Source organism: Eucalyptus grandis, chromosome 6, assembly GCF_016545825.1.
Source record: "Eucalyptus grandis isolate ANBG69807.140 chromosome 6, ASM1654582v1, whole genome shotgun sequence".
NCBI lineage: Eukaryota > Viridiplantae > Streptophyta > Magnoliopsida > Myrtales > Myrtaceae > Eucalyptus > Eucalyptus grandis.
In genome coordinates, this window is record NC_052617.1 from 40,647,537 (window position 1) to 40,674,486 (window position 26,950).

The 26,950-nt window shown below is 39.6% G+C and overlaps 3 protein-coding genes across 3 annotated transcripts; 1 reads left to right on the top strand and 2 right to left on the bottom strand.

The window, feature by feature from the left end:
* Positions 1-6,119: 6,119 nt before the first annotated feature.
* LOC104449755 (universal stress protein A-like protein) lies at positions 6,120-7,719 on the top strand. Its single transcript, XM_010064013.3, has 4 exons — positions 6,120-6,581; positions 6,729-6,838; positions 7,176-7,294; positions 7,467-7,719. Exons 1-4 carry the CDS (start codon positions 6,407-6,409, stop codon positions 7,555-7,557), a joined length of 495 nt encoding a protein of 164 aa, XP_010062315.3. The 5' UTR covers positions 6,120-6,406; the 3' UTR covers positions 7,558-7,719.
* Positions 7,720-7,808: 89 nt separating this feature from the next.
* Positions 7,809-15,178, bottom strand: LOC104449756 (glutamate decarboxylase). Its single transcript, XM_010064014.3, has 7 exons — positions 14,989-15,178; positions 14,636-14,840; positions 9,432-9,632; positions 9,031-9,245; positions 8,686-8,939; positions 8,529-8,581; positions 7,809-8,439 (listed from the first exon to the last, which is right to left on the bottom strand). Exons 1-7 carry the CDS (start codon positions 15,072-15,074, stop codon positions 7,972-7,974), a joined length of 1,482 nt encoding a protein of 493 aa, XP_010062316.2. The 5' UTR covers positions 15,075-15,178; the 3' UTR covers positions 7,809-7,971.
* Positions 15,179-20,776: 5,598 nt separating this feature from the next.
* On the bottom strand, positions 20,777-26,950 carry LOC104449757 (isocitrate dehydrogenase [NADP]). Its single transcript, XM_010064015.3, has 16 exons — positions 26,751-26,950; positions 25,411-25,454; positions 25,187-25,296; positions 24,860-24,897; positions 24,673-24,750; positions 24,528-24,581; positions 24,354-24,455; positions 24,173-24,264; positions 23,959-24,062; positions 23,776-23,844; positions 23,588-23,703; positions 23,450-23,484; positions 22,363-22,505; positions 22,129-22,251; positions 21,861-21,954; positions 20,777-21,115 (listed from the first exon to the last, which is right to left on the bottom strand). The coding sequence occupies exons 1-15, from the start codon at positions 26,797-26,799 to the stop codon at positions 21,861-21,863; spliced, it is 1,251 nt and encodes a 416-aa protein (XP_010062317.1). The 5' UTR covers positions 26,800-26,950; the 3' UTR covers positions 20,777-21,115.

Below are 26,950 nucleotides of genomic sequence, written 5' to 3' on the forward strand. Positions count from 1 at the left end.
CGGATTTTCCTCCTCTTCCCCATCGCAATGTGTCTCTCATATAAAATACACTAAAGAAAAGTGGATCAAGGGAGATAAATCGGATTTTTCCATTTGCTTCAAATTCTTCAATAATTTCTTTTCGAGGTTTTTCTATAGATAAAAAGTATATCTTCATCCATCTTATCGTGAAAATCATGAAGATCAAATATCTCTGTTTTTGAATTTCCGCATGAAGAATTACGTTATCCATTGATAGTTAGTATTAGAATGTGGTTTAGGATCTAATAATTTTTATTATTATTATTATTGAAAATTATGGTTTATGGATTAAGATTCATCGAACGACGTTGTTCTTTTTCATGCTAGTTGCTTGTTGATGAAATTTTTTTGGAGGGGCTATTGGATAAAATCTGAATGGTGGATGGTTTGATGGAAAATTGGGTAAAAAACAGAGAAAATTGGCAAAAATGTGCGAAAGGGGAGAAGGCGTGTGAATCCAGGCGCTTGCGCACGTGCACTAGACATCGTGGGCATGAAATCCACCCGCCAACACACGCACTGGTCTGGAGTACCCGACGCGTGGGATCCACGCGCTTGCATGTAACTGCTAGCGCATGCCGTCATGGCAGTGAAGGCGCGCTCGCTTGTTGCCCTTCCTGTAATTACATTTTTGCCCCTCAGCATGTTATTATGTTTCTACCCCTCACCTCATTATATAATTACGATTCTACCGTCATTGCTAGTTATTTATCGTTTTGCCCCTAGACGTTAAATTTATGGTTCTACCCCTTTGGAATTATTATTCTACAGTTTGGCCCTTACGTATTAATTTACAATTTTGCCTTGCGTGCAATTTGGTGAAGTTGATACTATCTTGGCTATTAAAATTAAAACACGGGGGGTTTCTTTGAGTCAAAGTAATCACGTGGAAAAGGTTTTAACTAAATTTCAACATCTTTGTTTCAATGAAATGAATACTCCATTTGATTGTAGTATTAAGTCAAATTATAACACAGTTAGAGTAGTAGCACAACTTAAATATGTGAGTACTATAAAGTCTTTAATGTATGCGATACATCATAATAAACCTAATATTGCTTATTTTATATGCAAATTGAGTTGTTATACTAGTAGTCAAGATATCGAACATTGGAAGGCTATTACCAAAATTTTTTATGGTTATCTTAAGAGAACTAAAAATTTATGATTATTTTATAATAATTATCCAACTATATTAGAATGATACACCAATGCTAGTTGGATTATGAGTGTGAAAGATGAACAATCCACTTTTGTATGAATTTTAACATAACGTGAATGTGTTGTTATTTGGGCGGGCAAGAAAAAAATGTGTATAAATCACTCAACTACGGAATTTGAATCATTGTTTTAGCAACAACTAGGAAAGAGGAGAGAGACTAAATGGATTAGGAATTTGTTATTAGATATTGCGACATCTAGATTCTTTACTTAACAAAATAGCGAACCTTGAATGTTTAATGGTCCACATTACATTAGCGAGCTCACTATTGAACTAGGCCGTTCTTGTCAAAAAAAAAAAAAAAAACTAGGCTGTTCGCATCCCCACTGCGACATCACCGAGTCGTCGTTACTCTCTCGTTGTCAATAAACTATTCTGATCCAAATATCCGAACAATCTCAAGAATTTCCAAGGTGTTGGCCTTTAAAAAAATAACTAAAAAAAAAGGATTTATCAAAGACTCTTGAATCTTCTCCATGATGCCCAATGATCCAACTAGCCAAAGGGATGAGGCAAATAGTCAACAATTGCTGCTAGAATGGAGACTTTGGCGGTGGAAGGGTCAGCAGTCCGATCGTATCCTCACTGCGACATCACCGAGTCGTCATTGCTACCTCGTTGTCAATAACTCCAAATATCCGAACAATCTCGAGCACTTCCAAGGTGTTGGCCTTTAAAGAAATATCTATAAAAAAAAAAAAAGATTTATCAAAGACTCTTGAATCTTCTCCATGATGCCGAGCAATCCAGCTGGCCAAAGGGATGAGGCAAATAGTCAACAATTGCTGCTACGATGGATACTTTGGCGGTGGAAGGGTCAGCAAGCAAATAGAGAGAGAGAGAGACCACTCCATTGGATGCCCAAAGAATTCCCTCATGTTCCACTACAATCACTCAGTTGCACCACCAGTAGGAACTTGAGGCCAGCAGCTCGTGGTTCTAACTCCAAACGCAGAAGACCGAAGAAATTGCAGTTGTCCTAACCAACCATTAGGCGCACTTTAGCTGAACCGTTGCCACCATCGGCCTCGTCTTCGTTCCGCCAAGTCACCATAGCAACATACTAGGACCCAAAGCAAGTGGATATCCTCCGTTCTATCCTAGACTGATCATTTGTCGTGCGACGAAAATAGTTTTCTAGGAATTCAAGAATGTCGTTTTGATTTTCGTTTAATCGGAATTTTTGACTATGTTACCTAGTTACATTGTCGGGTTCAAAGTAGTCAAGCTCGTGGTTAGGCCGTAGGGGCATGAACAGTCAATGTTTGGCACATGCAAGAGCAGGTTCGATTCTAGCCTGACCCTAAAGTTTGCTAATTTTGTACTAACTTATGTTGTGCAAATTTCATGAGGCATTCTTCATGAAAGTCGTCCCTTATTGGATTTTCTATTACATACTTTAATTTCAGATTTTTTGGATTCCATCCATCAAAAAAATACTTGAAAAACTTTGGGATTCGAAGTCTGTTTTCGGGTCAGCACGACCGACCTCATTCTATTTTTCATTTTCTATAAATTTCTCGGTCCAAAATTATAAAATATTTCCTTCATGAAAGTTGTAGAGTACATCCTAGACTACCATATTTCAAATTTTCATAATTTTTGGGTCTCATTTGATTGGCAAAATATTTATTTTTCTACTGATTTCGTTCTGAAAATTTAACTGTTTTGGGCTTGGATTGCAAAAATTACTTAGAACTATATGAGCTGAATCGGACTTTGAGTCCTTCATGAAAAATGTTCCTTTAGGTCTTCTATACCTCATACCAAAGTTTCATAATGTTTGAAGACCATTTACCTAAACAATAGCCATCGTTTCTCGAGATGTGCAGGATGCCCTATAAGGCTGGTTTAGGTCTAGGATATGGAACCTTCCTTACATTTCATTTAATATCTGTACGGATGAGTTTATATTAGTTTAAGGGATGAAATGACTAATGATTCATTAGATGCATGCCTAAGTTCCCAAATAGTAGTGATGTTAACGTACTTTTAAATGAATTATGGAATTGCTACATCATGGTGTGAATATGTGACTAAGAATGCCATCGGTCTTGAGACGACGATGTCCCAGGTTATAGGAGGGATGCCTGGAGGGTAACTAGGTTCTTCCATATGCCTAGGAGGTGTAGTGTGGTTCCCTTAGATGCCTCGCGATGCTAGATGGATGCAAGATGCTCAAGGGATAATGGGGTTCCCCGGATGATGATGGAAGCATGAAATTATGTCAATTATGAATTTGGTATTTCTAAATTGAACTACTGGTTATTTGTTGGGAAAAGTTATTGCCTATATTGACCGGTCATGTATTTTGAAATTGTTTTCAGATAAGTTGTTGTGCATGTGATTTACTATACTTTTTATTGAGATTTTCTTTGTCAATGCGATGATCGATTTGTATAGTATAAACCGGTGGACCTTCTTACTGGGTTGTGACTCACTGGTTGTTGATGTCATCTTTTTAGATTAATAGAATGTCGATCCCACCTGCTTCCCTGATGGTTCGTTACGGGGTGCTAATATACTTCACTTGAAAGGAAGATAGGTTCGTAGACCCCTGTTTTCCGAATACTATCTTTATTCGGATCAAGTCACATATGGTCGTTGATGTAGGGCCCTCGGCGGGGCAAGTCACCCTTGGGTTCATCAGGATGTACACCTATGTCAACGAATGCACAATGGGTCCACTCCCACTATTCACTAACGGGTCAGGAGACGAAGGCAACCCCGCAGTATAGAAGTGGGTAGGAGGGAAGAAGGATTTTTAGAGCTGTTTTGACAACATTAAGGGCCAGGGTTAGACGACACTTGTACAGCTAGGTGGGGATGGGTGACAGGTGTATAGTCTAGTATAGTCAGTAATACTGACCTTTTGAATTTCCAAGAGCACCTCACTTATCGTCTGATGTACATGTATAAATAAATAAAAAATGAAGTTGCCACGTTTATAGAAAATCACGTGTACCCCAGGATTTTCTTTAGTCTCTTACACTTCCACATGCTTAAGAAAAGTAAAACGAGAAAGATAACAGCAATAATAGTTCTACATTAGCCGTGATGTGCTGGGATCATCATAGATATCAAATTATTGCCTAATCTTATGCTTCATATTTCTATCCGTTGTGATAGTCAAACTATTTTGGCAAGAGCTTATAATAGCACTTATAAAGATAAGTCTAGACATATTAGTTTAAGATACAAGTACATGAGACAATTGATCAAAGATGGTACTATAACAGTTGTTTTCTAGAGGTCAAGCAAGAATTTAGCTAATCTCTTGACAAAGGCTTTACCAAAAAATATGGTAAATATGATTGGATAAGAAGTTAGGCTGAAACCCTTTAATTAAAATCACTAGTACTAGTAACTCGACCTTAATTCTAGAATATTACTAGTTATAAGGTTTAGTGGGTAAAAATAAGTTATTGAAAGTAATCATTTGATACTAACATTACTAGTTATAAAGTAATCATTTGAATTCTTAATAAAGTACAGTAAAAATTAGTAATGTGTTATTAATAACAAAAATACATGGTAAATATTTCACATATATGAGCCTAATAATGGTGTCGTTTCTTACAAAAGTTAGGATTGTTTTTTAAAGAGCTCATGAAACAAATACAAGCACAAGATCATAATAGTGCTAAAACTTCTCACTAAAACAAAAGGTAAGTATATGTCCGATATGTCCGATTCTATTATTTTAAGTATAGTTTAAAGCCAAGCTACTTGTCACTTTATAGAGTTTTGAGATATTTGCACTAAGTAAAGGTTTAACCTCAAAGTTGGGGATTGTTGGTAGTTTGTTTGTAAAACAAACTAAAATGTGCATTGTCTCACATCGAAAAGATGCAAGTGCGCGTGTGCTTAAGATTTGGCTTTAACCAACAATCATTATTATTTATTGGAAAATTCAGATTGATATTTATAAAAATTAATCATATTATCATGTTGAAATGGTGTGATTGTTCACAAAGAAATTATGATTTTTATAATTTATATAATTCTGAATCTTTTTATATCTTTCAACATAACCTTTGATAACGTACCTATTCATTTTGCAATCTTTTCTGTATGGTTTCCTCTGTTCAAAAGATTGAGATTAGTATGTCGATTTTGGGGATCAATTATGATCAAGTCTTTTCGAGTTTTCTTTTTAAAAATACAGACATCAGAAACATTGAGAGACATTTGAGAAATATTAAAATTGCTATCTAGTATTCTCAATCTAAATTTTATTATACCATAAAGGAAATTTGCCAATAATCATTAGTAATATTATGAAGTAAATAATTCCTTAAAGAAAGTGATCTTAAGCCTCAAATTCTGACTTCATTATTTTTTCCAATCGTTCATCATGCTTTCCCAATAGTTTTGGTGCAAAGTTATGTCCATTGATTCTTTTTAAGGCTTGGTGTAAAAGTTATGTCTATTGGTTCTTCGCATGTTTTGGAGTATCGAATCTTAGGAAGTTGATGTGATATGACAACGTCTAGGTTGTACTTCAAATGGTGAGAATCTCTATCTTTTGTTAATCCAGTTCAGGACGGTGGATAAGTTAACTGAAGAAGGGGCAACATAAGATCTTACTATTTTTCTCCGCTTTCCCAAGATGTTGCCCGATTCCCGATGGTGCGCGAGGAATTTCAAGGCCCGCTCCGACACATAGTCCCAGAAATGTATGTGCCTCGTCATCTTTGACAATGAGCGTGAAGGTCACTAAAGCTAATGGCATAATCAAGGCTTAAGCCGCTCAATTTGTATTTTCTTATTACCCAAACAAAGAGATACAAACCTTTTGTCATATATACCCCTTTTCAAAGGCGGAATCATAAGATTCTTCGTTTTTATAAATACACCCATGCAACCCCGAATTATATGATGGGGTCAGGCCAAATTCACGGTTCTCGCTCATTTGATTCTATATGCTAGGATTTTGAATTCCCTAGTTGCAAAGTGGCCTCTCCTTTGATGCTCTAATTCCTCCCAAGTGCCCTATATTCTTTGATAAGGAACATTAATATTTGCCGGGGAATAAAGCTTTGAATAGCTTTATCTAGGATTCCTCTATATATAAATTCTGACACGGCTGCCAGTTCTAGTGCCTTCAAGAATCTCCACACCCCTGTAGCTTTTCCTGATCGCCAGAAGAGGAAGAGAAAGATGGGGAAGAAGCGAGTGGTCGGGGTCGGAATGGATTACTCGCCGACAAGCAAGGCGGCACTCAGGTGGGCGGCAGAGAACCTCGTGGACGAAGGTGACCAGCTGCTGTTGATCCCTGTTCAGCCTCCCAAATCCGATCATACCAGGAAGCAGCTATTCGAAGACACCGGATCACGTAACTAATTAGCTTCGGACATACTTTCCCTTGAATTCTTCCACTTGTCTGATATAAATTACCAAATCTTTTTCCCAAGAGTTTAGACTTTTGCGTTTAATATGGTTCGATCACGCATATGTTGGGTATGCGTGAACGGTTTTGCAGCTTTGATTCCACTCGAGGAATTCAGAGAGATCAACTTCTCGAAGCAGTATGGACTGACTTCTGATCCTGAGGTTCTTGATGTGCTTGATACGGTTTCTAGGACTAAAGGGGTACTCTCTCTCTCTCTCTCTCTCTCTCTCTCTCTTTCTCTCTCTCTCTCTCTGAGAACACACACACACATCCTAGTCCAGGTTTCATTTTCTTGAGGATAACAAATTGAGGATTATTTAATCAATCCACCGTCGGAGAAGAAAACAGTTTCACTTCATCGATGGCAGTGGGTTCGGAAGGTCAGTTGCGGAAGCCAAATCATTACGTAAGCGTGACGAGGCTAATGGTGGTTATGTAAAAAAGAACAGATTATACAGTTTATGTAACACAAATTCATGAATTCAAGCAGCAGATGCTCGGGTTAAGTTTTTAATGAAAAAGTTTGCATGCGTGAAGGTGAAAGTGGCGGCAAAAGTTTACTGGGGCGATCCGAGGGAGAAGCTCTGCGAGGCAGTGGAAGATCTCAAGCTCGATTCTCTCGTCGTCGGGAGCAGAGGCTTGGGCAGTATCAAAAGGTACGTGATGTTGAACTGTAATTCAGGCAAACACACATGTTTGTCAATCCACTTTGCTGATTCATCTGTCTAATTGATAGCATTTGACATGATAAACAACGATTACTCTTTACAATCACGATCGGGTAATGATTACTATTATTTTTTTTATAATTCCATCTTCTTTTTGCAGGGTTTTGCTTGGCAGTGTCAGCAATTATGTAGTGACAAGTGCAACATGCCCGGTCACTGTGGTCAAGGGAGCATCATCTTCTAAATCCTGAAAGGCCCACTAATAGTCTCTTTCTTACGATGGCTTGAAGAAGTTGCTTTTGTAATGATGATCCGCCATGAAAACGTTGCTTTTGTACTTCAGAAACTTGGTTCTGTGTGGTGAGCTTTGCTGTTATGATCTTTATATTACAAAGAGAGGGAACAAAAACGAAGCGTTCGAGTGCATTTTCTGCTCCTCTCTTTCCCAATTTCGCTTCACATTCATGCATACGAGGAGACGAGACGAATCGCCCGATCAAACTTTGGCAAAAGCATGAATACTAAGATTGTCTCGGAGGGACAACAGGTCGAATATCTCCATAGGCACACAAATATGTTCTCTTGCATAAGCCGAGCACACTCACTCAAACGGCGATAACGGATACCTAATGGCAAGAAAAATCACCATCACGACACATTTGATTCTAGCAGACGCCGTTCATCTTCTTCTTATCCGACACGAACTTCCTCCACGCTGTAGTGATCTCCAGCTGGATCTTCCTGGTATCTGCAGCTCCGTTCTTTGCTCTCTCTTCGGCCCTGCGCTTCTCATCGATCTTGGCCGGGAGCGCATCGAGATCGTGCAGGACCTTCTCGATGTCGAAGACGAGGCGCTCCGCGAGAGTGCGGGAGAAGTCCTCCCTTATCACGACCCGCAGCACCGTCACGTGCTGCGCGTCAGGGGGCATCGTGTAGGCGGGGACGATCCAACCGAAGCGCCTCAGCATGTCAGAGATCTCGAACTCGTTGTGGCGGCTGTTGTCCTTGAGGGAGAAGGCGACGAGAGGCACGCCATTGTCCTTGGAGACGATGTTGAATCGCCCCAGCTTCTCCAAACCTTCCTTCAGCACCGTGGCGTTCTCCCTACAGTTCTCCATGATGTTCTTATAACCCTGGCGAAATCAACATCGGTGTCAATGGACAATACAGTGACACCACCAAAATGCTATATAACAAGACTTCCTTCAGCAACACAACTTACCTCATATCCCAACCGGATGAGCTGGTAGTACTGAGCAATGACTTGACTTGAACCTGCACAAGTTTTCGTTTGCAAATCAGATGACGGTGCAGAAGCACAATCTAGTTGGATTTTACATGAATTCGGAAGCTGAAAAGGCAGCAAGAAATTGAAGTACCCTTGGAGAAATTGAGGGTGAAGGTGGGTTGATCAGCCCCAAGATAGTTGATGTGGAAGATGAGCTCTTCAGGCAAGTCCTCTTTGCTTCTCCAGATGACCCACCCGATTCCTGCGTAGACCAGCCCGTACTTGTGCCCGCTCACGTTGATGCTCTTCACCAGTGGCAACCTGAAATCCCACTCCAGCTCCGGGTACAAGAATGGCGCGATGAACCCTCCACTCGCTGCATCCACATGAATCGGAGTGTCCCATCTGCCAAGTTCAAAACAATGAATGATCCCTCGACTCGCAAATCGAGCGCAATTTGGCGCAAGAACGGGCCATTTCGTGAACGTGTTCTTACCCAGTTTGCTTGTTCTTTTCGGTCAAGAGGTCGTTCAGGAGCTTGACGTCCTCGAACTCGCCATTGAGGGTGGAGCCAAGGATCGCAGCGACGCAGATGGTGTTCTCGTCGACCATCTCGACCGCCTTGGCAGGGTCCATCACGTAGTACCCCTCCCTCAGTTTCACCTCCTTCAGCTCCACTTCGAAGTATCTCGCAAATTTCTCCCAGCATACCTTCGCATTGTAGTTCATCACAAGTCAGGAAACTAAGCACTAAAATCTCTAGCCGATCGATGTTTCCCGCGAGTTTTGCTTCTTATTACTTTGAGCTCCGAGAAAATTCAATTTTCAAGCAACAACAAAGCTAGGAGATTGTTTCTCCATACCTTGACTTAACTTTTCTTTAGTGATGAATGGTACCTGAACATTAGCACCGGTGACGATGTTGGGCTTGTCGTAGGGTTTGCCCTCGGCTTTCCTCTTGTTCTGCCACTTCCTCTTGAAAGCGAGCCCCGCTAACATGATCGCCTCCGACGAACCCACCGTGCCTACTCCGACCGCAGTTTCCGATTCCCCGAGCGGTGCATTGAAGAGATGGGCTATCATGTTCACGCACCGATTCTGCATTCGACATTAACTATGAGTCGTGTCAAAAGAAAAAGTTAACACAGAAAATCCATAACGACAGTATGATTGCAAACCCTCGTCTCCCATCTGCGCTCTTTTTTAAGAAGTCACATTTCACATCTTCGATTTTCTATCGGTTTTAACAAGTGACACATTTGAATGCAATTCCCAGAATATAAAATGGCAAAAGTGGGTAAGAGAATGCAAACATTATGCAACCACAAAATTCATCCCCGTTTATTTTTCTTTTTACCGCGCGCCGAATCATTTTAGGACACTCATTTTTTTTCAATTTATTTAATACTATACACGCGATATTGCTTGCAGCGTTTTGTGATCCTTGAGCGTTGAGTTGGCGCAACTTGGCATTCAAGCCAGCTCAAGAAAGGGGTAGGTTTTAACGCCTACCGTTGCATGGTCCTTGGGTAGCCTCGAATTGAATCGGTTAGCATCCAAACCACCGTGTGTTGCCACACCTACCGTTACCCCGGTAGCTGCAACCCCCTCATTCCTCCCAAGATTGTTTCTCCCTTGGGAGGAGGGATACGGGGCCCCACTTTGGGGATTCTCACCCCTAGGAGGTTCTCCCTCCGGTGGGGGTTCCCCTTAAGCAGTTTAAGGACCTGCTTAGGTCGAAATTTATTTAATACTATACACGCGATATTGCTTGCAGCATTTTGTGATATATACAAAATTGAAACTCTAGCATTGAAGATTAGTTGATAGGATTAGGTACCTTAATAATTTTTTTTATTTAAGAGTATTGTACATGCAAGGGAGGATATAACGTACTAATTATAATAACTATACACGATACACGATTTTCTGAAAAGAAAAAAGATATTGAATTAGTCTACTGAGTGGGATTTCCAAGAACCAAGTGCACTGTATAGTTGCGCATGAAAAGCTATAGTACGCTAACCACACCATATTCATTTGCAGAAATGTCAATTGCACCCTATGGAGGAAGGTTAGTCTAATAAGATAGTCGGCTAGCTAATAACTGACAAATCAACGCCATATCTCTAGCACGAGTAGCCATGGAAAATGGGGAACTTCCAGATTTTATCAAAGTCAAATGAAAAATCAAAATCAATCACCATCACAATAGCTAACCTGTGAGAAATCTTAAATTTCTAGAATTTTTTCTATTCAATTTTTGCCACAATCTAGAAAGTGTATTTTATTGAATCTCTCTAGATGGACAAACAAGCTTCACACCAGATCCATTTGCAGAAAAATCAAAAGCTATAGTATGCTAACCACACCAGATTCATTTGCAGAAATGTCAATTGCACCCTATGGAGGAAGTTAGTCTAATAAGATAGTGGGCTACATGATAACTGACAAATCAACACCACGTCTCTAGCACGAGTAGCCATGGAAAATGGGGAACTTCCAGATTTTATCAAAGTCAAATAAAAAATCAAAATCAATCACCATCGCAATAGCTAACCTTAGAGAAATTTAAAATTTCTAGAATTTTCTCTATCCAATTTTCACCACAGTCTAGAAAGTGTGTTTTATTGAATCTCTAAATGGACAAACACACGTCAATACTCCGATTTCAAGTTTTGAATGTTTAGCTATAGTGATTTTCAAGCACTTGATAAAAATACTGACGTGAAATAGATGTCGAATTCCTAATTAATTTTTATGAATGACTTCGTTGATGAGCATTTTCGACAAGTGGTTGTACCTAATCTCAAATGAAATCAAAATATTATTGAAATGCACAAGTGAAAACAAATCGTCCTGTTCTCCGAAATGGCATGATTGGGTTCCGACAAAGGATTAGGGGACCAGCAGAACGAAGCCCCCACCATGTGACAATAGTCATTGACTTGAATCGAAAGCCGTGGGCCCGACTCATGGCTTTAGGACTAGAATGGGGACACGAGGCAGCTGGTGATTGGCCAGGAGTTTGTCCTGACATGGGATTTGGTTGAACAGTGGACTAAATTAAAGGCGCCCCAATCGGTATCTAACGCCGTCCGTGGCGGCACGGCATGCGCTGCCTCTGATTTCTGCGCCTTGAAAGTCGGACTAAACTAAATTCCTATATTTCCTAATTAAAATATTTATAATGAAAGGCTTTAGGACACGGTCCGAAAATAAGGGACAGCGAAATTGGCGCCTCCCCAAAAATATATAGTTGTAGGTGCTTTGTTAGCGTCATCGTTTCAAATAAAATCGGAAAGAAAATAATTCATGACGATGGACGAGAAATAATCGATTTAACAGCTGAGCATGAAGTAATGTTATCGATTGATGAAGTAGGCAAACGTTTTTTAACAAAATACATGTGCATGTGGTTTCACCCAAAAACGAAATAAAGTTAGTAGATGCGTGAGAAAAGGAGATAAAGCACCTCCTAGAGTAACAAATTATTGGAATAAGGGGGCAGGTAGGATGAATGATCTAGACGTGAAAGTCTTTTCTCTTCTCACGCAATGAATTGTAGAAGATGAAAGAAGGAATGAAAGCGAATGAGGAAACTTCGGACCCGCTTTCGTGCACGTCAATTGCAAAATTATGGTATGATGGAGGTGTTCATCAGGTTCGGTTATCATGTCAAAAGTGTTTTGTTGCTTCTGTCCATGTTATCTTCTAAAAATAGATAATCAAATCGGTTTTTTTTTTCAAAAAGTGAATTGCTTTTCTTAAAGTAATTACGAAATAAACACACGCCCGCACACACACATATATATAAGCTTTCAAATTTTATATTGCAAAATTGGTGTTCATCGGGTTCAATTATCTTGTCAAAAGTGCTTTGTTGCTTCTGTCCATATTATCATCCAGAAAGAGATAATCACATCAGCCTTTTCTAAAAAAGCAAATCGCTTTTGTTAAAGTAATTGCGAAATAAACACGCGTCCCCATATATATTTAAGCTTTCAAATTTTATATTGCAAAATTGATGACACAAAGTAAAGGGGATGCATAAGATTGGAGGTACTAAACGCGTGAATTGATATCTAGCTTTTTTTTTGTGGACCATGTTAAAATTGACTTTGTTGAGTCATTTCGGTGTTCGTTTCCTTTATTAGGTAAGAATCATTAAGCATGGTCTGTATCCACTTCTTTTTTAAACCCAACAAAGGGTAAATGTGCTGTGCACTAATCTCATATTCAGACGATAACGATGCCCCAATTAGAGCTTTTTAAGGGAGAAGCATGATCGAGACTTGTTTCTTAAATCTTAAGAAGGTTTCGATTGAGTTTTGATACGAATATCCGTAATGTTTTCAGGATTAAATGATAATTTACTCTTTTATGTGGATGGTAAATAGTAAGATGTGTTTGGTCATCCTAAGAAGGAGCTAAATAGAGTGAGATATACCTCATCCAGCACCTGGAGGCAAACCCAGATTGAAATAAGCCTAGATAAGTCCGGATTAATTCTTGGATTACTTATCCAGACACCAAGAGTGGGGTAAAATTATCTCATTCGTATATAATATTTTTAAACAAAGAGAAATGATAGTCTTTAGGGACGACGATAGTGGCGTCACTTGTGACAAATTATAGCACACTTCAGTAATAATTTAATTTTTTTTTACTTTAATTATATATATCCACCGTCACATTTGGTGTTCAACCAAACAAAAGATACCATATGGCAAATTCCCCACATTTTTTATCCTATCTTTTCATATCCAATTCTAATAATATATTGCCTGACAACCAAACAACACCAAAGGGTGGCGAATAACAAGCTTTAAGATTAAAATACATTATGAAGTAAAAAGTAGAAAGTGTCTTTCAGTTCCTTATCTACTTACCAGTCAGTTTCTCTATCCTCCTCCTTGTTCATTCTAGACCTTCAAGATGTTTCATATATTAAATTGTCATTATTTGGGGGACCCTTCCTTCATTTAGTTTTTAAATCCCAATAGCTGTAAGCACAGAAAAGAGGCTTGCCGCACTTTATGCTTGTTCCTTCATTTTCTTTACTTTTATTATTTATTAAAATTCTTGATCAAGGACAAATTGGATTTGGGGGGATATGTATATTTTCTTTTCCTTTCTAACATCACTTTTTATTGCCCCTTAGAGTATGGACCTTTCCTTGACTAAGAAAAAAGAAACCTTCTTTGTAACCCGCTATTTTTCAACCCGAAAAAAAATCACATATTATATATATTTCGGTGTTTAATTTTATGTCGGCTCTAGGACTGACCACAAGAAAAAAAAATAACAAAAATCAATGGTCCAAGACTTCAAGTAACCAACTTACTTGTGGAAGCAAAGTACGAGGTTGATCGATCCCACAATCTAGATTAGTTGTAAAAGTTCATCATTGAATTAGTACTCAGCTTCGTCAAAATCTGCGGGCTCTAAGAGGAAGAAGACAATCCATCTAGCTAAGTGAGGAATCGATCTTTTCGTGAATTTTATATAATAAAAATTAAGTTAGTGTTTTAAAGAATCAAACCAAATTCTTATTTTCTTTTTAAGTTAGTGAGGAATCGATCTTTTCGTGAATTATATATAATAAAAATTAAGTTAGTGTTTTAAAGAATCAAACCAAAATTTTATTTTCTTTTGCCTACTTTAAGTATACCGCAAATCTGAGTTTTGGCCACGAATTTTCTTCCCTTTTTCAGGGTTTGACATGAGCATTGGTCGACTTTATCAAAGAATAATTGTCAAGTAACCGATCCATCAAGCAACCTTCGTCATACCCAATCCTCCCTCTAAATAAAATAATCTTTGTTTTACTAATCGCTTTTTTCTGAATGGACAAACCTCATTTAAATAATCTAGATCTAGCCCACGAGAAGTTTCGCCATGAACACCGCAATCCACGCTTACTGGACACTTCGATGTCCGCATTTAGGCGTGTACTTTTCTTGACATGAATCTGTGATCTAGGAAGTGATCTTCTTTTTTTTTTTTCTAATTGATCTACGTGATTCGGAAAGGAGTAGCAGAAATGGCGACACAACGACGACGACGAGGTGCAAAAACGAATGTTTAGGAGGACTTACCTGCAACTCGGTGGTGACCGGGTATTCGTCCATGTCAACGTAGTTCTTGTTGATGGAGGCCATTATCAGCTTATCGCACTCGGGCTCCATCCATGTGGTGACGAAGGACGCTAGGTTAAGCCTAGGGTTTCCGTCCAGCATGAGCTCGTCGTTGATGATCTGGAACGCCGCCTCCTTGGGGATCGAGTTCTCCGACATCTTGAACCTGGATCGAGATCCATCCGATCATAACGAGCACGCGTCGACGACGAACGTCATAAAACGGAATTACTGAAAGCCCGAGCCATCGGAGAACGGCCTAGTCGTGACCAAGATAGCACATTGAAGAAGACTGAAGGATCGCGAGGAGTCACCTGGGGAGGGAGGTCCGGACATAGCGCGAGGCGAAGGTCGAGTGGACGGAGACGTCGGACTCGGAGGCTGTCTTGGAGAGCACCATGGTGATGAAGGTGAGTCTTCTTCTTCTTCCTCGCTGGGGGCTTTACAGAGAAATTGAGGAAGAACTGAATTGGGGTTTATGAGGGAAGATGGGTTATTTAAGTTGAGAATGCGAGTGGGCAGGCACTATATTTAATTAAGATATTTTCGGACTAAATAAAGGTTTTGATGAAGTTTGTGTTTTTTTTTTTTAAACTACTTGTTCCCACTGTCATTGCAATTTTCTATTGTTGAATTAGACTAATAATAAATAAATAAAAAGACGAATAATACCGCCCCTCATTCATGACTGGACACGATTGCCCGTTGACTGTCAGGCGAGTACGCGTATTTGCCTGAGAAATACCTCTTTTTTATGTATTTTCTTTGTTTGGCAATGAACTGTCCGGTTGGAACTTCGAACAGGTCATTAATGACTCACTGTAATCTGATTTTGTCACGTAGACAGATGAGGAAAAGATCATCAGTATTGGAGAAAGCACCTATCTAAAGCAAAAACAATTCCAGCATTGTCTCCCGATCAGATCAGAAAAATAAAGCAATTCATGTGTTCTTAACAAGTGCAACAAGAGCTTCGAAAATTGACAAACCTATTATTACTAAGGAAGGGTCTCGCTCTGTCTTTTCATGTATCATTAGGTTTTTTATACTTGAAATGCATATATGAAATTACAGTACCGTTTGTTTAGTCCAAATCCATTATGGTATTGGGGTTTTTGCACACAAGAATAAGCTAACGAAGATTTGTTGCAAGTATATAATGATCGACTCACGGATGCACTAACAAAGCCAACTTGCACGGCAATGTTTACTCATTTACGGTCCAAGATTGGCAATCGTGATGGAAACGCCTTGTTTGCAAGGGCATATTGAAAAAGATAATTCTCTAAAGTCAAGTAATTTGGACGATTGCTCTCAATCAAATCAAGACTATTAAAGCAACAGTGCAACAAGCGTCTTCAAAGTTGGCAAACCCATTTAACTGGGTAGGTGTTCACATCAAGAGGGGTTTCACCCAATTAACTGGGTAGGTGTCCACATCAAGACTAGATGGGTTTCATTGTATGTGGTGAGTAGATCACTCCCAATTAGAGAAGCTAATTAATTGTGTATATCTGTAATATAATATGTGTAGTTGTAAGTGTATACAAGTAAAAAGAAAAAAAAAAGAATGAAAGAAAATCAAAAAAGATCAAAAGATAAATTAACATGATCTTTTATATATAAAAAATAAGAGAAATCGGAAAACAAATCAAAATTATCTTTCTATATATGTAAAAATCACGAGAGATTAAAAAAGAAATCAGCGTGATTTTCATATTAAACGATGACAATTGAAAACAAATGGCTCCAAATCCAAAAAAATAAGGCGCCATCATTCCTCACAGCCTACCTCCGCCGACGATGAGGGCGTGATCATCGTATTTTTTCTCCAATGTCCATGAGACGCAGATCCGACGGTGATGATTTTGACAGGCTTCTGACCGGTGCCTTGGACATATCAACTCCAACGTCCTATGTTGTGCTCGAATACAAAAAGACACTGCTCATTTCCGCCGGAATATATGCGGTTTGCAGAAACGGGGTCCCCGGCAATTTGTCCCCATTTTTTCCTAAATAGAACGGCGTAGACACCTAATTTTGACAATCTTAATAAAATAAAAATAAAAATCGCAAATAAAAAGAAAAAAATAGAGGAAACAATCCGATTGATTATGTAGGGAAGTTGGAAATTTTAAATATTGGTAAATGCGGAAACAATTCTTGATCAAAGATCAAGATTTAGGGAATAAGGTAAATAAAAAGCAAGAATTTTGATAAAATAAAAGGAATCGAAGTAAATTGAGTTGATCGCGAAATCACGCTTTGATTTGCAGTTTTGAATTAATGTAAAAAAGATACAAACTCAAAAATTGCCATGAAAAGGGCGGTCTGGAATCACTGCAAAAGAGAGCCACAATTTTCGTGACCGAAGGGAGCAGAAAAATTCGACAGAAAATTTCGTGAAAGGGAGAATTCGTAGCAAAAAAATTCGTGAGAGAAATTCGCAAAAAAAAAGGGCGTGAGAAAAAGTGGAAGAAGAGCCGTGTGAGAGGAGAGGGAAAAGGAGAAGCCCCCCGTCCATCTTGGGTCAACAAAAAGGGGTCATTTCCCTTCTTCCCTGACAAGGCTGCTCTAAAAGAAAAGACAGAGAAAAGACTTGAGATCCACGTGAGCAGAAAAAAATAAAAATAAAAAAACAAAAAAGAGGAAAAAGAGGAAGAAGAAGAACTGTCTTCTTCGTGCTGCTCAGCCTTCGTCTTCGCCGCCCCTCGCCGGCCACCGCTGCTCTGCCAGCTGCACCACGTCCGCGCCACACCTCCGCCGGTCCCCTCCCGACAAACGGTACAACGTTTCAACACGCTTTTTGCACAGGAGCACGATGTTTAGCACACTAATCTAAGACGCGTCTTCGCCCAATTTCGGTCCTTGCCAAATAGAAATATATGAGTCCACGCAGAATATGAGAATTTACTGAACAAGTACCAAAAACCGAATACTCAACTCTCGTAAACTATATATTTAACCGATGAAAAATGGACTCTCGTAGACTACATCAACAATGTAACATTTATGTGTCATAATTTAAGGACAATCGATCCGTGATACATACATTCATAATTTAATAAATGTAACATTTATGTGTCACGGTGGTGTGAAATCAACCGAAATCTTCGCTCTGGTGTCGCCCTAAGCTACCATCGTTTTGGAGACGCGAATCAAAATGGGGATCCTGCCCTTTGGTGACAAAGGGACGACGAACCAATACTATCAGGATTAGAAGATGTTAAAACTGTTCTTGGCTCGAAACTCTTTTAATGGGGGATTAAGGCAATTGAAATTTGAAACACGAATCCATCCGAGTACATAAATGATACGAACTACTCTCATTTAATTCCTCCCCAACAAACCATCTCATTCTCCCCGAATCGATCCCCCTTTATTTCTTCTTCTTCTGGATCACAGCCACAGACGCCAGTGCTTCCCCCATGCTGTCCGCAAGTCACCTGCCCGGGAATCAAATCAACTGCACGTTAATAAATAAATAAAAAATGGCAATGCCAACGAAGAAAAGCTTCTGAGCGTTAGCTGGATGGGTGTCCAAATCAAGACCGAATGGATTTCATTCTATCTTTTATTGCCCATGTTTCGGTTAATATATTTCCCATAAATCATCAGCCACAGCTACTTTCTGTTTAGTGCAAATAGGACAAATGCTGTGTCATTTTAGTTCCGGTGGTCTAATCTAATGTCTAAATGACTGTCTCTGCTTAATTATTTCAAGCGACCTCCTAAGACCGTAATGATGGGAACGTTGGCTGTATTTCTGTCTTCTTCTTCATTTTCGCGTCCTAGTTTTCCAAGTGTGAATGTACTTTCTGATTTAGTCTCTTAATTTCATAATGTCGAAATCCAACATCATATCTGTCCTCATTGATGTGTGAACCTTGACTAGGTTGTATTTCTCTTTTATATAGTAGTTTCATAGCATATGATTCTCTAAATCCACCGCACAATGATGATGAAAAAGAAATCGATCTAAATCCAAAATGAGGCACCATCATTCTCCACCCTTACCTCCCGCCGACAATGAGCCCGTGATCGTCGTCTTTTCTCCAATTAAAGACAAGGCCGCTCTCCAATAACCATGAGATGCAGACCCGACAATGACGAGCGACGGCTCGTTCTGCAATTTCAACTTCAAATTGTCTTCGGACCACTCTTTCTTCTCCTGTTCATCGATCCAACTTCTGAGTCTCTCAGGCCACGTCAACAAATCGAGGTGGTCCTGGCCTCCAAGGTAGCCGACGGCAATATTGGGCGGTCATGATCAATCGCAATCCTCGTCGCCGTTGGTCAACCCTCTCTAGTATGAAAGGTCGGGATCAATTGCGTTTTTCTTCCTTACCGCCATTAATAGTATTTAGGTGGCCAGCTTGGACCTATTCAATTTGGCCTGATCAAAGAGCAAGTCCCCAACTCGCCCACGTCCACCTAGCATCCGATCTTGAATGCGGTCAGTTTCCTCTTAGATGCGAAAGGTGCACGCCGGGACGGGACGCGGGATAAGCCATGGTTGATTGGATTTTCGTGAGCAGAGGAAATCGAATCCGCGGCATTGCGGGCCACCGCGAAGGTGATTTTGACAAGCTCCCAACAAGTGCTTTGAACATATCAATTTGCAACATATCACATCGCTTTACTCGAAGACCAAAAAGACAATGCTCTGTACGCCAAAACGGGACGCAGGATGAGTAGATAGTTTATTGAATTTTTGTGAGCGAAGGAAAATCGAATCCATGGCATTGTGGTTGCCACCAAGATGATTTTGACAAGCTCCCAACAAGTGCTTTGAACAAATCAATTGCAACATCGAAGATAAAAAAGACAATGTTCAAGTTTGCACAGAGAGAGAGAGAGAGAGTCCGGGTTAATTCCAAAAGAAAAACACTAATTTTAGGTCAAGTGATAAATCTAATCCATTTTTTTTATCTTGTAAAAAACACCAATCTTAGGTCAAATGACAATTTTAGCCTTAATTTTTTTCATCTCGTTAGAAAATCACAAACTTTCGCCCTTATCAAAACCTAACTTATACCGTTAACTCTCTATCCGAAATCAACCTTATTTTGGGAAAAAAAGTTCTAGATGTGAGCTTGGCAGATCCTGTCCATGATGTCTCTTGATGGGCAGTGGTCAATAGATTCACATTACAACAAAGCGACGAAGTCTGGCCAGAGAAATTCAAGTGAATATCTTTTTGATATGCTAGTAAATTGTAGGAGATGATAGACAGTTTTACTGTTATTCTCCAAGCTACAAGAAGACAATGGAGTCCGGCCAAGTATGTGGACATGAATTTATTGCTGAGGACAATCAATGGATTTAAGTTAAAGGGACTAGATTCGAAATTTAAGTGAAAGTTAATAATTTTTTCAAGACAAAAAAAAGAAAGTTAGGGCCAGATTTGTCACTTAACCTAAAGTCGGTGGTTTTTTACAAGATTAAAAAAAAAATCGAATCAAATTTGTCACTTGATTTAAAGTTGATGCTCGTTTTTGGAATTAGGCCAAGAGAATCCCAGGCAATTTGTCTCTCTTCTAAAATAATGGAGCACCATGTCTGGCAAACTAAAAGAACAGGACAACGTTCCAGCACGTTTTTGCAGAGAGGAAACAAGTATTTAGCACGCTAATCTATGACGCATCTTCGCCTAATTTTGTCCTTGCCATATAGAATATGGGAATTTACCGAAGAAGCACCAAAAACCGAATATTCAACTCTCATGAACTACATATTTGACCAAACAAAAAAGAACAATCGTAAATTACATTAACAATGTAACATTTACACATATACAGTTCGATTTGGGCAAATATGATGAGTTTCTTATGAGTGATCATCTTGTGGAAACAAACCCGGACGCACGGCATAAACTTCTCATTAACGGCAAATCGATCCACAGTAAGTGATCAACTTACACACAATGGATCGGGATTAAGACAGCCCATTACGCCATTCTAGTTTTGGAACTATTTTGTGATGATAAGTTCATGCCATCGTACATGTAGCTACTAGCCAGTGGCCTCGCGTTTTCTCGCAAATGTGTGCCACGTGAAATTATTGACATAAACGCAAAATCGACCAGAATCTTGGCTCTGGTTTCACCCTAAGCCGCCATTGCTTTAAATACACCATCGAAATCCGGATCCTGCCCTTCGGTTACAAAGGGACGACAAACCATTTCCATCACAATTGAAAGATGTTAAACAGTACGGGGCTCAAAACTCCTTTAATGGGGGATCAAGGCAATTCAAATTTGAAACACAAATCCATCCGAGTACATGAATGATACGAACTACTTTCATTTAATTCCTCCCCAACAAACAATCTCATTCAGGATTCACCTCATTCTCCCCCGAATCGATCCCCCTTTATTTCTTCTTGTTCCGGATCACAATCACAGGCGGAAGTGCTTTCCCCATGTTGTCCGCCAGTCACCTGCCCGGGAATCAAATCAATTAACACTCGTTAATAAATAAAAGTTTCAATGGCAACGAAGAAAAACTTCTGAGTGTTAGCTAGCAAAATTGGTGATGAACATCGGCAAACAAAGATGTCGATCCATACAGAAAGAAAAAACAAATGTCAACTTCTGCTCCGTTTTCCTCTTTCTTTCGTTATTGCAGGCAGTGCTAACTGCTAAGGAATATGTTTTTTTTTTTTGGTAAAAAACTGCTGAGGAATATGTTCGCTACCACATTGAGTCAAGAAATTGCAACAATGCTGGATCTCTCTTCAGGACATGAAAAGTTAGGCGGCATTAAGTACTTCATGTGAGTAGAACTTGATAAATCAGAATTCAACATTTACATTTTTCATAGTTAGATAATCTGGTCATGGGATCTTTACTGCTGGCAAAGTGTTGTACTTTTAGAGATGATATCATTCATTGAAAGCTGCCTCAAATTCCACCAGAGCCCTTTATCTCTATTTTCTAATTAAGGCCATTCTTACTTTCACATCATTGGATGGAACCAAATCCCGGCATCCTCACAAATGATCATCTCAGAGCATGCACTTTATGTTTTAGTCAAGTAAAATCATGCAAGAAGAAAACTTGAAAGAGAAAGCATGAGTCCTCAGATTGTATTGCAACAATTCATTCTTCAACGGTGCACACATGTGACCTAATAATGATCAATCAACAGAGCTAGAACAGACAGGCAAAGTCCAGGACCCTCACCTACAGCAGACTTTGGCATGAAAGCCTTGCCTTGAGTTCAGCTGCCACAGCATCAATAAACTCTTCGGTGTTCAGGTATTGATCCCTAGTAAACCTGCACAACTCATGAGGAATTAATACAAACTCCTGTGCACAAAATAATTCACAAAAGCACGTGTTGAAGGGTCCAGGGGAATGAGGCAATCTAGTATGTGAAGAACTGTCATGAACAAATATATGAAAATGTCTACTGCCATTGAAGGTTTCTTAATATCCTAGAAGTACTTACTTAGGACCATGAATGAGGAGTGCAAGATCCTTGGTCATCTTGCCAGACTCAACAGTTCCAATACAAGATGCTTCTAGTTTCTCGGCAAAATCAAGGAGTTTGGCATTGTTATCCAACTTGGCCCTGTCAAAGTAAAATCATAACTCATGAAGCACCATTAAGAATATTCCAAGAAATTAAGCAATGCATCATGTATGGAGTGAAAACCACAACAAAAAGAATTCACAATTGTACCTATGAGCAAGCCCTCGTGACCAAGCAAATATAGAAGCAATGCTATTAGTGCTGGTTTCGCCTCCTTTCTGATGGACCCGATAATGGCGGGTAACCGTACCGTGAGCAGCTTCTGCTTCAATAGTTTTTCCGTCTGGGCAGACCTGCACAAAGTATCTCAATGGATGAAAAAGTGGTCACAAGATCTTCCGAATCCAGTGATAGAGAAAAATCGATCAAGGAAAACTTTGGGTCACTACTCTCTTTTTGGTTGATCCCTAGGTTCAAATAATAATGCAGAGAATGCATAATCACTACTTTTCCGTGAGCCCCTCTCATGCAAAGGGCATTAATGAAATTGCCGTCAGCAGGGGGTATAAATACAGAAGTTCTTCAATCCAAGAAAAACCTAAATATAAATAGCAACCTGCATAAAAATATACAGGGCCAAATATTGTGGAGGCACCTTATTCATCTGCAATTTCTTAAAAATAGTGTTATGTATTACACCTAGTCAAAAATCATCCTTGATAAATCTGGAAAGGCGATATACATGCAGAAGTTCTTCAGTTTCAAGATAAATCTGGAATATCAAGTGGCATACAACTCTACAGGACCAACATTATGTGAAGGCACCTTATTCATTTGTAATTTCTTGGAATTAGAGTGGTAAGTTATGTTTTACACCTAGTGAAAATTACCCATGATAGCGAAAAATGGCACGCCTAGACCAGTCAAAATTTATGCATGCCATATAAAGTGAAACAAGGAACCTTTTCTTCACGATTACTTCGCTAAAGACAGTGATCAGAACCGAAGTAAACCAAGAATTCCAAGAATAGCAGGAAAACTAAAATATGGACTTCTATTGCAAATCCTACCAATGGAGAAAAGTTTTTCCACAAGCAGCCATCATTGTGACCAACTCACCAACGGGGATGAAGGCTAGTGGGATGGTGTTGCTATGATATTCATTTAAAAAAAAAAAATCCCTTAAAAAACCAGGTTCACATTTTTTTTCCTCTTGAAAAAGAAAAAAGAGACTACCAACAGCTTCCATTTGATGTAATATAAGATAATGCTGAACACAATAGATATGGGTGATTACCAAGACAGATGTCATCAAGCCAAGCGATCCAAACCCTGCAATTATCAAAACAATCGTTAATTACTAAAAGGAACCAGCTTCTCATATAGAAGACCTGAGGATTCTAAAGCAAATTAGTTCGGACAAAGTCACACAAACCTTGGGCTAAGAAATCACTCTGGACATCTCCATCATAGTTCTTGCATGCCCACACATAACCTCCGTCGCTCTTTAGCGCATAAGCCACCATATCATCAATAAGACGGTGTTCATACCTACAGCAATGATAGAGTAAGTCAACAAGATAGCAGACAGTCACCAAACGACTTTGAAAATCAACCACTCACCAGATTCCAGCAGCCTCAAACTTTGACTTCCAGTTGGCTTCATAAACTTCTTGGAATATATCCTTGAATCTGCATTAATAAGATCCACTTTAATATTCTTAAGATACAAATGGCAAGCAAGGATTCACTTTCTAATGATTCAGAACAACAAAACATTTATGACAGAATAAGGACACTATATACCTTCCATCATATTTTTTAAGGATGGTATTCTTTGTGCTAAGATAGAGCGGCCACTTCTTCTGATAAGCAGTGTTCATTGAAGCCTCAGCAAAAGAACGGATTGACTGCATTATGATATAAAAAAATGCACATTAAAAGAAATGGTTAAGTATGGTAAACAAAATGAGTAGATGATCCAAGATTCCAAAACATTTCATGAAAGTCTAACTCTAACCTCATCTGTGTTGTACATGGACAATGCAACTCCACCAGCGCCCGTGAAGTTATACACTTCTAGCTCAGTCTTCTCATCTGTGCCTTCTGGCACTGCAGAAAAGTGTACGTATTTAGTCACACAGCAACAACCAGAAATAATATATAAATTTTTAAAAACAATTGGAAAATTGATATTGTACCAAAGACAAGTTTAAGTTTCCCAGCTCCTTTAATGACAGTATCAGTAGCTTTGTATTGATCACCAAAAGCATGTCTTCCAATGCATATTGGCTTGGACCACCCTGAACAAAACAGATTATTTCAATACAATATCTTAAAATTCATACCCTATATCTGTCCTGAATAATTACTACCTGGGACAAGCCGGGGAATATTTTTGCACATTATTGGCTCTCTGAAGACAGTGCCTGAAGAGAAGGCAAACAGCCAGTAGCATAAGATCATCTAAGAATAAATTGATAGGAAAAACTGCACACAGCCTTCAAGATTTTGACTGACCATTCAAGATGTTCCTAATCGTCCCATTGGGACTTTTCCACATTTGCTTCAAAGTAAACTCCTTCATCCGAGCTTCATCTGTCAATTACACAACAAGAAAGTCTGTGAATACCAAAAGCAACAAAGGACACATGCTTCCAAGTTTGAACAGGCAGAACTGTTTCCAACAGAACACTCAAGTCTCTACCTGGTGTAATAGTTGCACATTTGATGGCCACATTGTATCTGAAATGGGAAACAAAAGGATAGGTCAGGAGTTCAAACTATTAAAAGGTAAGATAACAAGCATATTGAAGTGTCAAATTATCCCATTAACTGAAATTTGACAAAGGTTTGTTCTAACTAGAATAAACGGAGCAGGATGGAGACTGGTACACACAAAGTAGACAGATCTTTCCCGCGGCGGGCTGGTTAGTAATATGAAAAGTGATAGCGGAAGCAAAATCAAAAGCTTCTTACAGTAATTATCTCATAAATGAAAGGAATTAACCAATACCAATGGAACAGGACATACTTAAGAGTTGCTTCTGCGCTTTCAATTGTAACCTTGTCATCAGTGGCATCACGGTGAGGAAGACCAAGGTCGAAGTACTTGATATCCAACTCCAAGAAGGGAAGAATAAGCTGAAAAGGTTACCAAAGATATGAGGCTCTGGAATTAAAATTGTCTTAATTAAACTGCCCAACAACAATGGTGAGCAGTACAGCAAATGAAAACCTAGATGACTTAAAAATCACCTTATCCTTGATTGATTTCCAGAACACTCGGGTCATTTCATCCCCTGGATTGGAGGACCAGACAAGCATCAGAAAAAATAAATGCTAAGGCAGGAAAAATCTAAGCTGATCACCTTGGTGCTGGAAAATGCCCACAGATGATATGAAAGAATTAAATGATCAAAAGTAATGTCCGATTTAATTAACTTCAAGAACTTGAGAGCAAGTGCAAAGACTCCATCATCCTATGAATAACTGAAGCAAGATATGGGTGCTTCAACTTAGTAGCTGCATAACTTAACTAGCTCATCTCTTTTGCTTAACAAAGAATTGCTTATGCCTAGTCCCAAGGAATTTAACAGACAAATCAAACCAATTCAAGTCTGGAGCGCAGTTCATAACCGTGGCCACGGGCAATTCCAAAAAACCGTTTTCAAAAAGCACTTTGACTTCTAGAAACTACGTATCAGTGAAAATGTAAATAGCAGTCCCATTGAAACCACCAGTAGAGCGATCTCTGTTCAAGTTAAGGCCAAAAGATGAAGAAGACACACTTAAATACGTTCAGAGAGTTGACAAAACAATCTCAGCGGCCTCGCCTCGGAAGGAGACAGAAGTAAGCATCCAAAATTCAAACGACGGACTCCACTCATGGATCAGCAATAAATTTGAAAGTTTCTCATCCGATACACCAGAAATCGCGACGACTAATGTAGGATGGCAAAAGAATATCAAAGAGAGACTCGATCGTCATGTCGGAGATAATACTCGCCGATTACATCCATCCGAATCGGGCGAGGACATGAGCCCCTAACTCTGAGACCGCGTGCAGAGCAAGTAAAAAAAAGTTTGAAAGTACCCCTTATCCGGTCAAAACCTAAAACTCGGACAAGATCATTCCCGACAGCAAACCACATCATTTTCGCAGCGTTTCCGACAACACAAACCACATCATTCTTATGGTAGCAAACGATCCAGTCTCTCAATTTGAAAAACCGAATCGGAAGCGTCGACGCATCGAAAAGCGATGCAACATCTAAAACAGGAATCAAGCGCAGCAACCGAACAACACAAATAACAAACGATCGCTCCTATTCATCCTCGTAGATCCGAACGTGTTCGATAGTCCAGTGGTCCATCCAGGTCGAGAACTCGCGCCGGAACAGTAGGATCGAAAAGGCCGACGAAACTCTTTTCACGTCAGCAACGGTTTATCATCGCGCGTCAATCGCGCTTCCCGAACAGTGACTCGACACACAACCCCCCCGTACCGAGCCACCTCAGATCTAATTTACAGCGCGCGAGCAGATCGAATCGCAACAAGGACGGAACGATAGAGATAGAGGGAGAGAGGATCCCACCGTCCATCTCGACGATGGGGTTCTCGACCTTGATCTTCTCGAAACCCATTGCTCTCTCCCGCGCTCGAGGAAGGGTCGAAGCAGGTCGATTCGAGGGAGCTCTTTTGCAGAGAGAGAGAGAGCGAGACGGAGATAGGGACAGGGCGAAACGAGAGCTCAGCGGTGAACAGTGCTGCGGGCCGAGGAAGACGAGACGGAAC

Coding starts and splice junctions, on each gene's coding strand:
- LOC104449757 (XM_010064015.3), bottom strand. CDS start 26,799: ATGGGTTTCGAGAAGATCAAGGTCGAGAACCCCATCGTCGAGATGGAC. Junction 23,845..23,958: donor CTTAAAAAATATGATGGAAG/GTATATAGTGTC, acceptor TTATTAATGCAG/ATTCAAGGATATATTCCAAG. Junction 21,955..22,128: donor CTCCTCATTCATGGTCCTAA/GTAAGTACTTCT, acceptor TGAGTTGTGCAG/GTTTACTAGGGATCAATACC.
- LOC104449755 (XM_010064013.3), top strand. CDS start 6,407: ATGGGGAAGAAGCGAGTGGTCGGGGTCGGAATGGATTACTCGCCGACA. Junction 6,839..7,175: donor CGGTTTCTAGGACTAAAGGG/GTACTCTCTCTC, acceptor GCATGCGTGAAG/GTGAAAGTGGCGGCAAAAGT. Junction 7,295..7,466: donor GGCTTGGGCAGTATCAAAAG/GTACGTGATGTT, acceptor TTCTTTTTGCAG/GGTTTTGCTTGGCAGTGTCA.
- LOC104449756 (XM_010064014.3), bottom strand. CDS start 15,074: ATGGTGCTCTCCAAGACAGCCTCCGAGTCCGACGTCTCCGTCCACTCG. Junction 14,841..14,988: donor GTCCGGACCTCCCTCCCCAG/GTGACTCCTCGC, acceptor ATCTCGATCCAG/GTTCAAGATGTCGGAGAACT. Junction 8,940..9,030: donor GAAAAGAACAAGCAAACTGG/GTAAGAACACGT, acceptor TGAACTTGGCAG/ATGGGACACTCCGATTCATG.